Below are 14,846 nucleotides of genomic sequence, written 5' to 3'. Positions count from 1 at the left end.
TGGTAATTTTAGCATCTTCAAGTCCATTGTGTTGAAGGCAAATGTTTTTAGTTATGGGAGATGTCAACTCAAGAATGGTTTGCTTTGAATGATTAAATTTAGTGGAAATTGTTTTAAAAACTTTAATGTCAACTTACCTGTAAATGTTTACAAAATTTAAATAGCCAACAAAAAAGTAGAAAATAAAACCATGGGGTGAAACAATAGCCAGATTTTAAGTGCTTTTATAATTAAGAAAATAAACACACTAATTTGAACTCTTTAGGAGTTTGTGGTTTGTTGTTTGTGGTAAATTTTGCTACCATTGCTTTTATTTTACAAGTGTAAATGAAGAAGATTTATTTTGATATAATTGAAATACTGGTTATAACAAAACAAATTCTATTATTGTATTTAGTGTTATAATAAAACAAATTCTATTATTGTATTTAGTGTTATAATAAAACAAATTCTATCATTGTCTTTAGTAAAATATAATCTCATCCTTTACTTAAAGTTATTTAGTTTGAAATGTGATTTTTTTTTTAAACAATTTTTTTGCATGACTTCATCTTGTTTTAAAATATTTCACAGTTCTATTTCCTCTTTTGAGACAAGCAAAAAAAATATTAAAAAAAAAATATATATAAATATAATATATTTGTAATTTATTGGCACTTATTTTCTTGTTTGGCAGAGGGTTTGTTTCACCGCATTCAAGCAAGGGCTATCCAGTGGTCACAGGAGCATGGGGGACGGGATCTCTACCTGGCTCAGGGTATAGCTCGTCTATTTGTTGACCCTGACCATGACCTTCTCATTGAGATGTGCCCCCCACACCTGCACAGGATAAAGGTAACTACACACTCTACACAGGATACATTTAACTACACACCTGACACACTTATACAGGATAAATTTAACTACACTCCACAGAAAAAATGTAACTACACACATACACAGGATAAAGGTAACTACACACCTACACAGGATACATTTAACTACACACCTTACACACTTATACAGGACAAATTTAACTACACACCTTACACACACAGGATAAAGGTAACTACACACCTACACAGGATACATTTAACTACACACCTTACACACTTATACAGGATACATTTAACTACACACCTTACACACTTATACAGGATACATTTAACTACACACTTACACAGGATACATTTAACTACACACCTTACACACACAGGATAAAGGTAACTACACACTTACACAGGATACATTTAACTACACACCTACACAGGATACATTGAACTACACTGTCCACACCTACACAGGATAAAGGTAACTACACACTTACACAGGATACATTTAACTACACACCTACACAGGATACATTTAACTACACTGTCCACACCTACACAGAATAAATGTAACTAGATGCACACCACACTCATTTTAAAAAGTTTATACTAAATACTAATACCTGCCTTGTGTTTATGATTTCAATGGATTTTATTTTATCTGTACATCAGATCCTTGTGATGCACGTAAAAGAGAAAGAAGCAACATCCTCTAAACGCCAGACTAGCCCAGCTCCCCATGTGGTCGCCATGGTAAATACTGTTTGATATAAAACTAGTTTTGTATCAGCCATTAGGTTAACAACAAAACAGTTCTATTACAGCCCTAGTTAGTTGGATCTCACCATAGCTCCAGCTATTGTCTAACTTGTAGCTCCCCCATTGTCTAACTTGTAGCTCCCCCTTATGTCTGTAGGTCCACCACATGCTAGAGAGCTGTTTAGCAGACCTGCGTGTCCTGTGGATGAAGCACCTATTGTCTAACTTGTAGCTCCCCCTTATGTCTGTAGGTCCACCACATGCTAGAGAGCTGTTTAGCAGACCTGCGTGTCCTATGGATGAAGCGCCTCTCCTACAAGCTGTGTTTCCCCTGCCCCTGTGTCAGGATCTGTAACCTTCACCAAGCTGAGGCCTGCACAGCTGACGATTGTTTACATTTTCTAGATTTAAATGAATGTCTGGCAAACCAGGTTTGATCATTGTTCAGTCTTGATATGGAGTTGTAGAGTTGTTATGTTTAATAGGATTTGAGTGTTGTTTGTGGTTGGTATGTCCTAGATATTGTATAGTTTTTGTTATGATGATGGTATTTGTCTTTGATGCTGTAATCTTGTTGTTACTTTGAGTTATTGTCTAGTTGGCAAGTAACCTCTTCTGTGATGTATAAACCTGACCTTCTGTGATGTATAAACCTGACCTTCTGTAACTGTATAAACCTGACCTTCTGTGACTGTATAAACCTGACCTTCTGTGACTGTATAAACCTGACATAAACCTGACCTTCTGTAACTGTATAAACCTGACCTTCTGTAACTGTATAAACCTGACCTTCTGTGACTGTATAAACCTGACCTTCTGTAACTGTATAAACCTGACCTTCTGTGATGTATAAACCTGACCTTCTGTGATGTATAAACCTGACCTTCAGTGACTGTATAAACCTGACCTTCTGTGATGTATAAACCTGACCTTCTGTAACTGTATAAACCTGACCTTCAGTGACTGTATAAACCTGACCTTCTGTGATGTATAAACCTGACCTTCTGTAACTGTATAAACCTGACCTTCTGTGACTGTATAAACCTGACCTTCAGTGACTGTATAAACCTGACCTTCTGTGATGTATAAACCTGACCTTCTGTAACTGTATAAACCTGACCTTCTGTGACTGTATAAACCTGACCTTCAGTGACTGTATAAACCTGACCTTCTGTGATGTATAAACCTGACCTTCTGTGATGTATAAACCTGACCTTCTGTGACTGTATAAACCTGACCTTCTGTGACTGTATAAACCTGACCTTCTGTGACTGTATAAACCTGACCTTGTATAAACCTGACCTTCTGTAACTGTATAAACCTGACCTTCTGTGATGTATAAACCTGACCTTCTGTGACTGTATAAACCTGACCTTCTGTAACTGTATAAACCTGACCTTCTGTGATGTATAAACCTGACCTTCTGTGATGTATAAACCTGACCTTCTGTGACTGTATAAACCTGACCTTCTGTGATGTATAAACCTGACCTTCTGTGATGTATAAACCTGACCTTCTGTGACTGTATAAACCTGACCTTCTGTGATGTATAAACCTGACCTTCTGTGACTGTATAAACCTGACCTTCTGTGACTGTATAAACCTGACCTTCTGTGATGTATAAACCTGACCTTCTGTGATGTATAAACCTGACCTTCTGTAAATGTATAAACCTGACCTTCTGTGACTGTATAAACCTGACCTTCTGTGACTGTATAAACCTGACCTTCTGTGACTGTATAAACCTGACCTTCTGTGATGTATAAACCTGACCTTCTGTGATGTATAAACCTGACCTTCTATGATGTATAAACCTGACCTTCTGTGACTGTATAAACCTGACCTTGTGTGACTGTATAAACCTGACCTGTGACTGTATAAACCTGACCTTCTGTGATGTATAAACCTGACCTTCTGTGACTGTATAAACCTGACCTTGTGTGACTGTATAAACCTGACCTGTGACTGTATAAACCTGACCTTCTGTGACTGTATAAACCTGACCTTCTGTGACTGTATAAACCTGACCTTCTGTGACTGTATAAACCTGACCTGTGACTGTATAAACCTGACCTTCTGTGATGTATAAACCTGACCTTCTGTGATGTATAAACCTGACCTTCTGTGATGTATAAACCTGACCTTCTGTGACTGTATAAACCTGACCTTCTGTGACTGTATAAACCTGACCTTCTGTGACTGTATAAACCTGACCTTAACTTTTTCATGATACAGATAGTTTGTTGTGGACATCGAAGAATAAAAACAGAGTCTTTCAAGAAATGGTTTCCAGTATTAAAGTCAAATGGTAAACATTTTCTTTCTGTAGTTTTGTCAAATGGTAAACATTTTCTTTCTATAGTTGAGTCAAATGGTAAACATTTTCTTTCTATAGTTGAGTCCAATGGTAAACATTTTCTTTCTGTAGTTTTGTCAAATGGTAAACATTTTCTTTCTATAGTTGAGTCAAATGGTAAACATTTTCTTTCTATAGTTGAGTCCAATGGTAAACATTTTCTTTCTGTAGTTGAGTCCAATGGTAAACATTTTCTTTCTGTAGTTGAGTCAAATGGTGAACATTTTCTTTCTGTAGTTGAGTCAAATGGTGAACATTTTCTTTCTGTAGTTGAGTCAAATGGTGAACATTTTCTTTCTGTAGTTGTGTCAAACAGTATTATCTCCTACAGTGTTGATCTAAACAGTTTTCTTGTACTACCATCCTGACTAGTATACTTAGATTTATTAAAAACACTTTTTAATGATAATTAATTCTGTTATACCATGACTTGACATAACTCTGCTGCTACAAGTTGTTAGACATTTCTAAAGAGTGTTAGGCATTGATTTTATTTTCTCTCCCCCCCCCTAATTCACCCAGTTCACTGGTAGATTTTGTTTTCAGAATTCAAAGAACCAATTCTAGCCCCATTGTCAATAGAAGCTGGGCATGGCAACATTGAGCGCCATTTTCCCAGCCTGCCTAGCTGGTTGAAGGGAGCTGCCAAATTGTTGAATGGAGCTTCAGATAACCAAGGATGGCTGGCTCTAGCTCGTCTTATGGGTAGGCTGCAATAGTTTATATGGCTACATTGGTCAATTACCAGGCTAGTCTATATGGCTACATTAGTTAATTACCAGGCTAGTCTATATGGCTACATTAGTTCATTACCAGGCTAGTCTATATGGCTACATTAGTTCATTACCAGGCTAGTCTATATGGCTACATTAGTTCATTACCAGGCTAGTCTATATGGCTACATTAGTCAATTACCAAGCTGTGACTTGCTGGCTGATGCCAATAAATTGTTGTACACCAGGCTACAAGCCAAACCGTATTGACCTACTTAATGAGGACCTGAACCCCTCTCTGGCCCTGCTGACCGACTGGATCGTCACATCAGGAAACACCACCATGTCTGTTGATGTTCTCATGCATTATTTGCAGCAGCTGGGCTGCCATGATGTTATAGAGGTCATCACACGGGCCAAAGGTCAGTTACCAAAGTTCAGTAGCATCAGGAGTGTCAGGTTTACCACAAAGGTCAACTTACACTAATGAATTACTGTGTCAGATTTTTATACCAAAATTTCTTTGGTCTAAACACTTTACTGACCCTATACTCAGAGTATGATTCTATTGACTGACCACTGTCCTCAGAGTATGATTCTATTGACTGACCACTGTCCTCAGAGTATGATTCTATTGACTGACCTCTGTCCTCAGAGTATGATTCTATTGACTGACCACTGTCCTCAGAGTATGATTCTATTAACTGACCTCTGTCCTCAGATTATGATTCTATTGACTGACCACTGTCCTCAGAGTATGATTCTATTGACTGACCTCTGTCCTCAGAGTATGATTCTATTGACTGACCACTGTCCTCAGAGTATAATTCTATTGACTGACCACTGTCCTCAGAGTATGATTCTATTGACTGACCACTGTCCTCAGAGTATGATTCTATTGACTGACCACTGTCCCCAGAGTATGATTCTATTGACTGACCTCTGTCCTCAGAGTATGATTCTATTGACTGACCTCTGTCCTCAGAGTATGATTCTATTGACTGACCACTGTCCTCAGAGTATGATTCTATTGACTGACCACTGTCCCCAGAGTATGAGTTTGAAAGACCTCAGGTGTTCCTGAGCTACCAGTGGGATGTACAGGATGAGGTGGCATCAATCAGGAATTATTTAGAAAGATCTGGATACTCCTGCTGGATGGACATTGGTCAGATGGGTGGAGGAGATGAACTCTCCAACAAAATAGACCAAGGCCTTCGAGGCTGTAAAGTAGGCGTTTCCTTGTTTTTTAAGACACTCATTTAATTTAGGAGACATGTCGGTTTTAACTTTCCCACTTTTTACTTTCTTGTATACGAAGTATAGAGAAAGTATTGTAATCATGCAAACATATTTTTGCAATCTTGTCCGTATGTCTGTGTGTGTGTGTGTGTGTGTCTGTAAACACAATAACTTGAGTACCGTTATAGCTAGGTTGATGAAATTTCATTAAAAAAAGTTTTATATCAAATTTGTAGATCTGTATCAACTTTTGAGCAATTTCTGATAACCGTAAGTAGAACTTATAACTGGAGTACTATTTCAGTTAGATAAATGAAATTTCACATGTAAGTAAAACATCTAATTCTCTGCCAACTATCAAATTTTGAGTAACTTCCGTTGACCGGAAGTAGTAATTTACGCATTTCCAATTTCTCAAAAAACGCTTGTGAATTTATAAAGTGCTAATAATATTCCGCACTATTATACACATTTTGCTTGTCGTTTGCTTGGTGCGCAATTCTTTTGTTCTATGAGATTCCATTATATTTTAAAAAGTTTAAGTAATTAAAAATCATGTCTATATCCCGAGTTGCCATCCCCCGTAGTGTTATATAAGAATATTCGAGAAAGTTTAGGGGAGATCACTCCCGGTTTATGTTTTTACAGAACACCAGTTTTCATCCCGCCTAAACATACCAGAGCTATAATTTAAATATATAATTTTAACTCTATAATTTCTAGTTGTTTAAAAAAATGTGTTGTCTTAGGTTTGACACAGTTGATGAAGGAGAAAGGGGTTATTAAATAATAGGATAAATAAAATAAGGCTGTTGGTCTACTGTAATTTAGTTGCCATAATTTAACGGGGCATATTTATTTTTAAATTTACTTTTTATTATTATAAAAAAGTTTCCTTGAAATGTTTTTAAAAACCAAAAAATACTGTGATAAAATTGCTTGCCACCTGTTTGTAAACTTAGTTGATGGTTTCATCCTTATTTGAGAAACTGATTTGAAGTTGAATACATTTTATCTATCATAAGAAACTGTCTTATTGAAGGAATAATTTCAAAATTGCAGGCTGTAGTGTAAAAAGAATAAATACAAAATATAACTAGTTGAATGTAGCTAGATATTTAATGTAAAACCATATGTGGTGTGTGTACAAGCAGCTGGCACCCACAGTTAACCTCCCTGTCCTCAGGTGGTGATTGCCTGTATCACACCCAAGTACATTGCCTCCCAGCTGTGTAACAGGGAGCTGTGGCTGGCTGACATGTTACATAAGCCAATCATCCCTGTGCTCATGGAGAACGTCTGCTGGCCACCACCTGGGGGCATGGCTGTCATCCTCTCACGGCTAGTTTACATCAGCATGAAAGGTAAATCATCTAAACAATTTGAAAGGTAAATCATCTAAACAATTTGAAAGGTAAATCATCTAAACAATTTGTAAGGTAAATCATCTAAACAATTTGAAAGGTAAATCATCTAAACAATTTGTAAGGTAAATCATCTAAACAATTTGAAAGGTAAATCATCTAAACAATTTGAAAGGTAAATCATCTAAACAATTTGAAAGGTAAATCATCTAAACAATTTGAAAGGTAAATCATCTAAACAATTTGAAAGGTAAATCTTCTAAACAAGTTGAAAGGTAAATCATCTAAACAATTTGAAAGTTAAATCATCTAAACAATTTGAAAGGTAAATCATCTAAACAATTTGAAAAGTAAATCATCTAAACAATTTGAAAGGTAAATCATCTAAACAATTTGAAAGGTAAATCATCTAAACAATTTGAAATGTAAATCATCTAAACAATTTGAAAGTTAAATCATCTAAACAATTTGAAAGGTAAACAAATCAGGTAAAGAACACCAGGCGATAACTGCCTCCATCCATCAGTGCTTAGATGCCCCGATCAATGGGCGTGGGCCACTTGTTGTATTGGCCTGATTTATGAGGCTTTAAATGTAGGCACATCAATCAGCTTGGGCCACACATCAATCAGCGTGGGCCACATCAATGGGCGTGGGCCACTTGTTGTATTGGCCTGATATATGAGGCTTTAAAGGTAGGCACATCAATCAGCTTGGGCCACATCAATGGGCGTGGGCCACATCAATGGGCGTGGGCCACTTGTTATATTGGCCTGATATATGAGGCTTTAAAGGTAGGCACATCAATGAGCGTGGGCCACTTGTATTGACATTTTAAATGAAGTTCTAAATGTTGGCACATAAGGCTGACGTTATTTTAGCACATAAAATGGCTTAATTGTTTTAGAAATCCACCCAAGTTTTTAGCTGTGATATAAAATGTCTTGCTGCTCTGTTCTTGTGACCTAAGATTTTAGCTGTGATATAAAATGTCTTGCTGCTCTGTTCTTGTGACCTAAGATTTTAACTGTGATATAAAATGTCTTGCTGCTCTGTTCTTGTGACCTAAGTTTTTAACTGTGATATAAAATGTCTTGCTGCTCTGTTCTTGTGACCTAAGATTTTAGCTGTGATATAAAATGTCTTGCTGCTCTGTTCTTGTGACCTAAGATTTTAACTGTGATATAAAATGTCTTGCTGCTCTGTTCTTGTGACCTAAGGTTTTAGCTGTGATATAAAATGTCTTGCTGCTCTGTTCTTGTGACCTAAGATTTTAGCTGTGATATAAAATGTCTTGCTGCTCTGTTCTTGTGACCTAAGATTTTAGCTGTGATATAAAATGTCTTGCTGCTCTGTTCTTGTGACCTAAGATTTTAGCTGTGATATAAAATGTCTTGCTGCTCTGTTCTTGTGACCTAAGATTTTAGCTGTGATATAAAATGTCTTGCTGCTCTGTTCTTGTGACCTAAGATTTTAGCTGTGATATAAAATGTCTTGCTGCTCTGTTCTTGTGACCTAAGATTTTAGCTGTGATATAAAATGTCTTGCTGCTCTGTTCTTGTGACCTAAGATTTTAGCTGTGATATAAAATGTCTTGCTGCTCTGTTCTTGTGACCTAAGATTTTAGCTGTGATATAAAATGTCTTGCTGCTCTGTTCTTGTGACCTAAGATTTTAGCTGTGATATAAAATGTCTTGCTGCTCTGTTCTTGTGACCTAAGATTTTAGCTGTGATATAAAATGTCTTGCTGCTCTGTTCTTGTACAAGGTGTTGGAGGACATGGTGGGACTGGGGTCCACGCTGACCTTATGGACAAATACACGGAGATTGTGCAGAGAGTTTCCCTGTATGCCAGTCCAGACCTGAGCCCCTGTGTTGATGCTACTGTGGTGGCTGAGCCCCAGCAAACAGAGCGCATGTCTGACAGACTCTCTGACTACAGGACCAGCATGAGCACGCTGAGTGAGGTGGACTACCACCGACAGACCAGCCACTACGAGCCCTCACTGGACGTCATGCTGTCTCGCTATAGTGACAGCCACGAGGCTGTACCCCCCATCCAGACCAGCAGCACCCACCGGGGGCCCCAGCAAGCCAGAAACCCTGTAACACAGGTCCATGTCAAGCAGTGTTCTGTCTGTCTCATCTTATAGCTTGTTGATCATTTAGATTTTTATGTAAATATTGTACACATGTTGATTTGCCTGTTTTGTTATATGATTGGACATGTTTCTGCTCAGAGGTTTAATACCACTCACTCTATTTGTGATAAACACCATGCTACATGCTTGCAACCTGCAAAGCCAAAATTGTGACAACTTACAATGCCATATGGTGATAGTCTTCGTAGACTGGTGGTGACACCCTCCATGGACAGGTGGTGACACCCTCCATGGACAAGTGGTGACACACTCCATGGACAGGTGGTGACATCCAGGAGGTTGTCAAACAATCTTAGAAGGTAGCACCAGATGCTTGCATGTAGATTGACTATGCAGAGATCTTAAATTGTAAATAATTGTTTCAGGCCAGTTTGACTGTAAATGGCTATATAAAGTCAAATGTACATATGTCAAATGTGAATCTAACACACATTATTTCTTTCCCATTGCTTTATAGCTGATATTAAAACATTTACATTATACTTAAATCATCCCATTTAAATTGTCTGCTCTCTCAATCATCAGACTAAGATTGTCTGCTCTCTCAATCATCAGACTAACATTTGTCTGCACTCTCAATCATCAGACTAACATTTGTCTGCTCTCTCAATCATCAGACTAAGATTGTCTGCTCTCTCAATCATCAGACTAAGATTGTCTGCTCTCTCTCAATCATCAGACTAACATTTGTCTGCACTCTCAATCATCAGACTAACATTTGTCTGCACTCTCAATCATCAGACTAACATTTGTCTGCTCTCTCAATCATCAGACTAAGATTGTCTGCTCTCTCAATCATCAGACTAAGATTGTCTGATTTCTCAGTCAGCAGACTAACATTTGTCTGCTCCCTCAATCATCAGGCTAAGATTGTCTGCTCTCTCAATCATCAGGCTAAGATTGTCTGCTCTCTCAATCATATACAGCCTAAGATTGTTTGCTCAGAGTTTTCCGTCCATGTAAATGTACTTTGAACAAATGAATGAATCCACAGATTCTCTCTATTTGTATGCTCATTCTTTCATTGATAGTTTGATGTAGCTAATCTATAGAACGTGCAACAAAGTTCCCTCACAGCTGCCCTGCACAGTAGCTGTAAACCTTCAGTCATTTTGTAGAACACAATCTTTGATAAGGTGTACCAATACCATGGAGCCACACAGTATCTGTAAACCTTCAGTCATTTTGTAGAACACAATCTTTGATAAGGTGTACCAATGCCAGGCAGCCACACAGTATCTGTAAACCTTCAGTCATTTTGTAGAACACAATCTTTGATAAGGTGTACCAATGCCAGGCAGCCACACAGTAGCTGTAAACCTTCAGTCATTTTATAGAACACAATCTTTGATAAGGTGTACCAATGCGCAGCATGCACAACTTATTTTGCTACTCCTTAGAGGGAATGTTGCTTGTGAGTAGAGTTTCTTCCAGGCATCTCTTGGGGGGGGGGGGGGGGGGGGGGGGTAGGGGCAAAGCCCCTCCCAAAAAAATTCTACCCCCCCCCCCCCGAACAAAATGAAATTTATATAATTTATATAGAAAATATATACTTTTAACAGTGTCGTCCCCCCCCCCCCTCCACCACCCCGAAAATTTCTAGTGTCCCCCCCCCCCCCCCGGAGAAAAAAGTCTGGAAGAAACACTGCTTGCGAGTAGGCCTCTGTGTAACTACTAACAGGTGGGAGATTACAAATACTGAGGCACACTAAAAAATGTATTGATGGTGATATATTGAGTCAGTTCACAAAATAAAACTAAGCTGATAGTCAAAGGATACACAATTTTTTTTAAAGATTTTATTTTACTTTTTTTATTCTTTATATGTTTGTTTATGTATATTACTAATATTACACTTCTTGGTTTGTTATGTGGTAGGTATTGCTTTGGTTGTTTTACTTTACCAGTTACAAGCAAAACCAATGGTGCTGGTGGGGGCCAATAATTTGTTGATATAAAACACATAAAAATAAAATATAAATATGGTTTGAATATTTTTCATTCATATGAATTATCCTTATTTTATGGTTTGTAGGCCTACTTGATTAGAAATAGATTAGAAAGTATTTCCAACAAAAGACTTACGTGCCTAATGTAGAAATGTGAAGGATTTAATGATGTGCCTCTTGTATTACTTTAGTATGTTACAAAATCAACTGGATATTTCAAGTTTATAGGCATTAAGTTTTATTTATATAATTATAATGAACATGTCTCTTTTTTGTATTTAAATAAAGCGGGACTGATCTCCCCTAAACTTTCTCGAATATTCTTATATAACCCTACGGGGGATAGCAACTCGAAATATAGACAATATTTTAAATTCATTTTTAATTACTTAAACTTTTTAAAATAGAATAGAATCTCAAAGAAAAAAGAATTGCACACCAAGTTAACACCAAATAAAATGTGTATAATAGTGCGAAATATTATTAGTACTTTATAAATTCACATGCTGATTTTTGAGAAATTGGAAATAGCCTAAATTACTACTTCTGGTCAACGGAAGTTACTCAAAATTTGATAGAAGGTAGAGAATTAGATCTTTTACTTATAAGTGAAATTCCATTTATCTATCTGAAATTGTATTCAAGTTATAGGCTTTTGAAAAAATCGAAAGTAGAAAAAGTACCACTTCTGCAGAGTTTCTTCCAGGCATCTCTTTGGGGGGGGGGGGGCAGAGCCCCCCTGCAGAAAGTCTACCGCCCCCGCACGAAATGGAATTTATATAGCAACATATACTTTTATTAGTGTCCCGTTCCCCCCCCCCCCCCCCCCCCCAAAAATATCAAGTGCCCTCTCTCTCTCCCCCCCCCCCCCCCCGGAGAAAAAAGTCTGGAAGAAACACTGCACTTCCGGTTGTCGGAAATCGCTGAAAAGTTGATAGGATCTACAAAATGATATAATACATTTATGTGAAATTTCATCAACCTAGCTGTAACGGTACTCAAGGTATCGTGTTTACAGACAGACACACATACACACACACAGTCATATGGAGAAGATTGCAAAACTATGTTTTTCTGACTCATGGAGGTGTAAAACATCGAGATTTGCAAAAATCTCAGCAAATCTCGATTATTTTTTTTTTGCACGATTACAATGCTTTCTCTAAACTTTGTATACGAGAAAATAAAAATGATCTGCATACTTAGCAAGTGCCAATCAAAGTTGTATATCATTGTTTTTGTTTATTCATCTGAAATAAACCTACCACATCTTTTCTACTATAATTTTATATAACTACAACCTTTTTGTTACATGTGGTGACAATCATTATGATAAATGTCCAGTCATATTGATTGTATCTAGATTTAAACACTGTGGCTGCCATCTGTATGATTGTTTCTACTTTCATGATTCTATGACAATCATGTACTGCCTTCTGTATGATTGTTTCTACTTTCATGATTCTATGACAATCATGTACTGCCTTCTGTATGATTGTTTCTACTTTCATGATTCTATGACAATCATGTACTGCCATCTGTATGACTGTTTCTACTTTCATGATTCTATGACAATCATTTACTGCCATCTGTATGATTGTTTCTACTTTCATGATTCTATGACAATCATGTACTGCCATCTGTATGACTGTTTCTACTTTCATGATTCTATGTCACCTACACAGGAGGTACTGAACAAATTGCCTACCACTGATTCATAGAAACACAAGCTAAGTTAAGGCCAGCAGAATGTCCAGTGGGTGTCCAGTGGTCGTGAAAACAAGACTTACACTAATCAGCTGGTTGTCAAGACCATGGTGGGTTGGTATGCTTCTGGCATTTACTTAGCAACAACATACATTTACAAGAAATGTTGGAACCAGATGTATGTTGGTAGGTTTATTTATTTTAGCAACAACATAGTTATACAAGAAATGTTGGAGCCAGCTGTATGTTGGTAGGTTTATTTATTTTAGAAACAACATAGTTATACAAGAAATGTTGGAGCCAGCTGTATGTTGGTAGGTTTATTTATTTTAGCAACAACATAGTTATACAAAAGGGAACAAAGAGCACTCTCTTTGTGATCTGTTTAAATAACATGACAAAAACGAATGATTTCTTACATAGGTGTGCAGAAAATATAATCAACATTAAAGTTCTGAACAGTGGCTCATTTGAGGGCAATGATGAATGGTTATTGCCATTGTAATTACACTTGGTGGCAGATAAATTACAACATATAATGCGGTGACATGGTACATTAAGTTTTATTACAACTTCATGTACAAAGATGCTATGTGGCAATATTAGTATTATTTGTTATAATTATAATCACAGTTTTTTCAAGTCTGTTTAGATAATTAACAATACAATTGATTAGCTTTTTTAACACATAATTTTAGATGAGAAAAACATCAATCTCCCTATACACATCAGTCAACACTGACATGATCTGCAAGCTATGTTGAATACACAATCACTTCAGTTAAAGGGGCTTTGTTGCCCTTATACCCAACACAAGTACCATCAGACTTTTGTTGCCCTTATACCCAACACAAGTACCATCAGACTTCTGTTGCCCTTATACCCAACACAAGTACCATCAGACTTCTGTTGCCCTTATACCCAACACATCACACTTCTGTGCAGTGTTTCTTCCAGACTTTTTTCTCCGGGGGGGGGGGGGGGGCGGACACTAGTAAAAGTGTACGTTTACTATATAAATTCCACCATAAATTCCCCCCCCCCCCCCCCCCGAAGAGATGCCTGGAAGAAACTCTGCTTCTGTGCCTCTCTACACCCCACAACACGTCTTCACACTGGTACCCCGTTACTCAATGTCGTTTGAACTGTGTCGGTCGGATCACTGCGTTTATGAAGCACACAAAACGACTAGAAGGCGGGGGAGGAAATTGTGTATCAACGGCTGGAACTAAATAAATTAAACCCCTGAGTGCCACGCGAGTGGTATAAAGTAAAAATAAAGCAACATTCCGTGCCCACAAGGCACATGCTTCATTTTATTTACACCTAGTTTTTCTATCATTAGGAGTTGGCTCTTCTTGCCTTCACCTTTTTTGATGACTTTACCCCTCCTTATGGTCGCAAAACAAGCCGACCCGCCATAAAGTGAAGTCACACTTCAGTTTACTCCTCCCCAGTAATGTGACAATGTTTTCCCCAGTTAGCTATTAGACTAAATTACAGTTGTATTTTTAAAGCATCGTTAGGCACAGAGTGACACCAAACAGCCGATAGTTGTTTTAATACCATATCTCTGATACAGTCGTTGGCTATGGAGGGTGACGCCCAGGGTTACCCGACCTAGTGACGATGGTTTTTCTTCCAGACTTTTTTCTCTGGGGGGGGGGGCACTGGTAACAGTATACGTTATATATATATATTTCGTTCGGGAAAGGGGGGGGGGGGGGGGGGGTGACGGTAGACCTAAAGAGATGCCTGGAAGAAAAAGAAACTGAATGACGCCAC

The 14,846-nt window shown here is 37.7% G+C and overlaps 1 protein-coding gene across 2 annotated transcripts in view; it reads left to right on the top strand.

The window, feature by feature from the left end:
- LOC131937903 (uncharacterized) overlaps positions 1–13,138 on the top strand; it is a 39,358-nt gene extending 26,220 nt beyond the window's left edge. The window contains exons 14-22 of one of the 2 annotated variants that reach the window (XM_059295614.1): positions 677–834; positions 1,482–1,562; positions 1,820–1,999; positions 3,804–3,876; positions 4,471–4,629; positions 4,886–5,059; positions 5,689–5,867; positions 7,066–7,243; positions 9,011–10,821. In XM_059295614.1, the coding sequence (XP_059151597.1) occupies positions 677–834; positions 1,482–1,562; positions 1,820–1,999; positions 3,804–3,876; positions 4,471–4,629; positions 4,886–5,059; positions 5,689–5,867; positions 7,066–7,243; positions 9,011–9,396 (1,568 nt within the window). In that variant the 3' untranslated portion in view covers positions 9,397–10,821. Of the gene's footprint in view, positions 1–676; positions 835–1,481; positions 1,563–1,819; positions 2,000–3,803; positions 3,877–4,470; positions 4,630–4,885; positions 5,060–5,688; positions 5,868–7,065; positions 7,244–9,010; positions 10,822–13,039 lie in introns of those variants that run through there. The other variant, XM_059295615.1, reaches the window with a different exon arrangement.
- Positions 13,139–14,846: the final 1,708 nt, after the last annotated feature.

Source organism: Physella acuta, unplaced genomic scaffold, assembly GCF_028476545.2.
Source record: "Physella acuta isolate Inbredline_101_S28 unplaced genomic scaffold, ASM2847654v3 ptg000225l, whole genome shotgun sequence".
Taxonomy (NCBI): domain Eukaryota; kingdom Metazoa; phylum Mollusca; class Gastropoda; family Physidae; genus Physella; species Physella acuta.
This window is presented reverse-complemented; position numbering and strand designations above follow the sequence as displayed.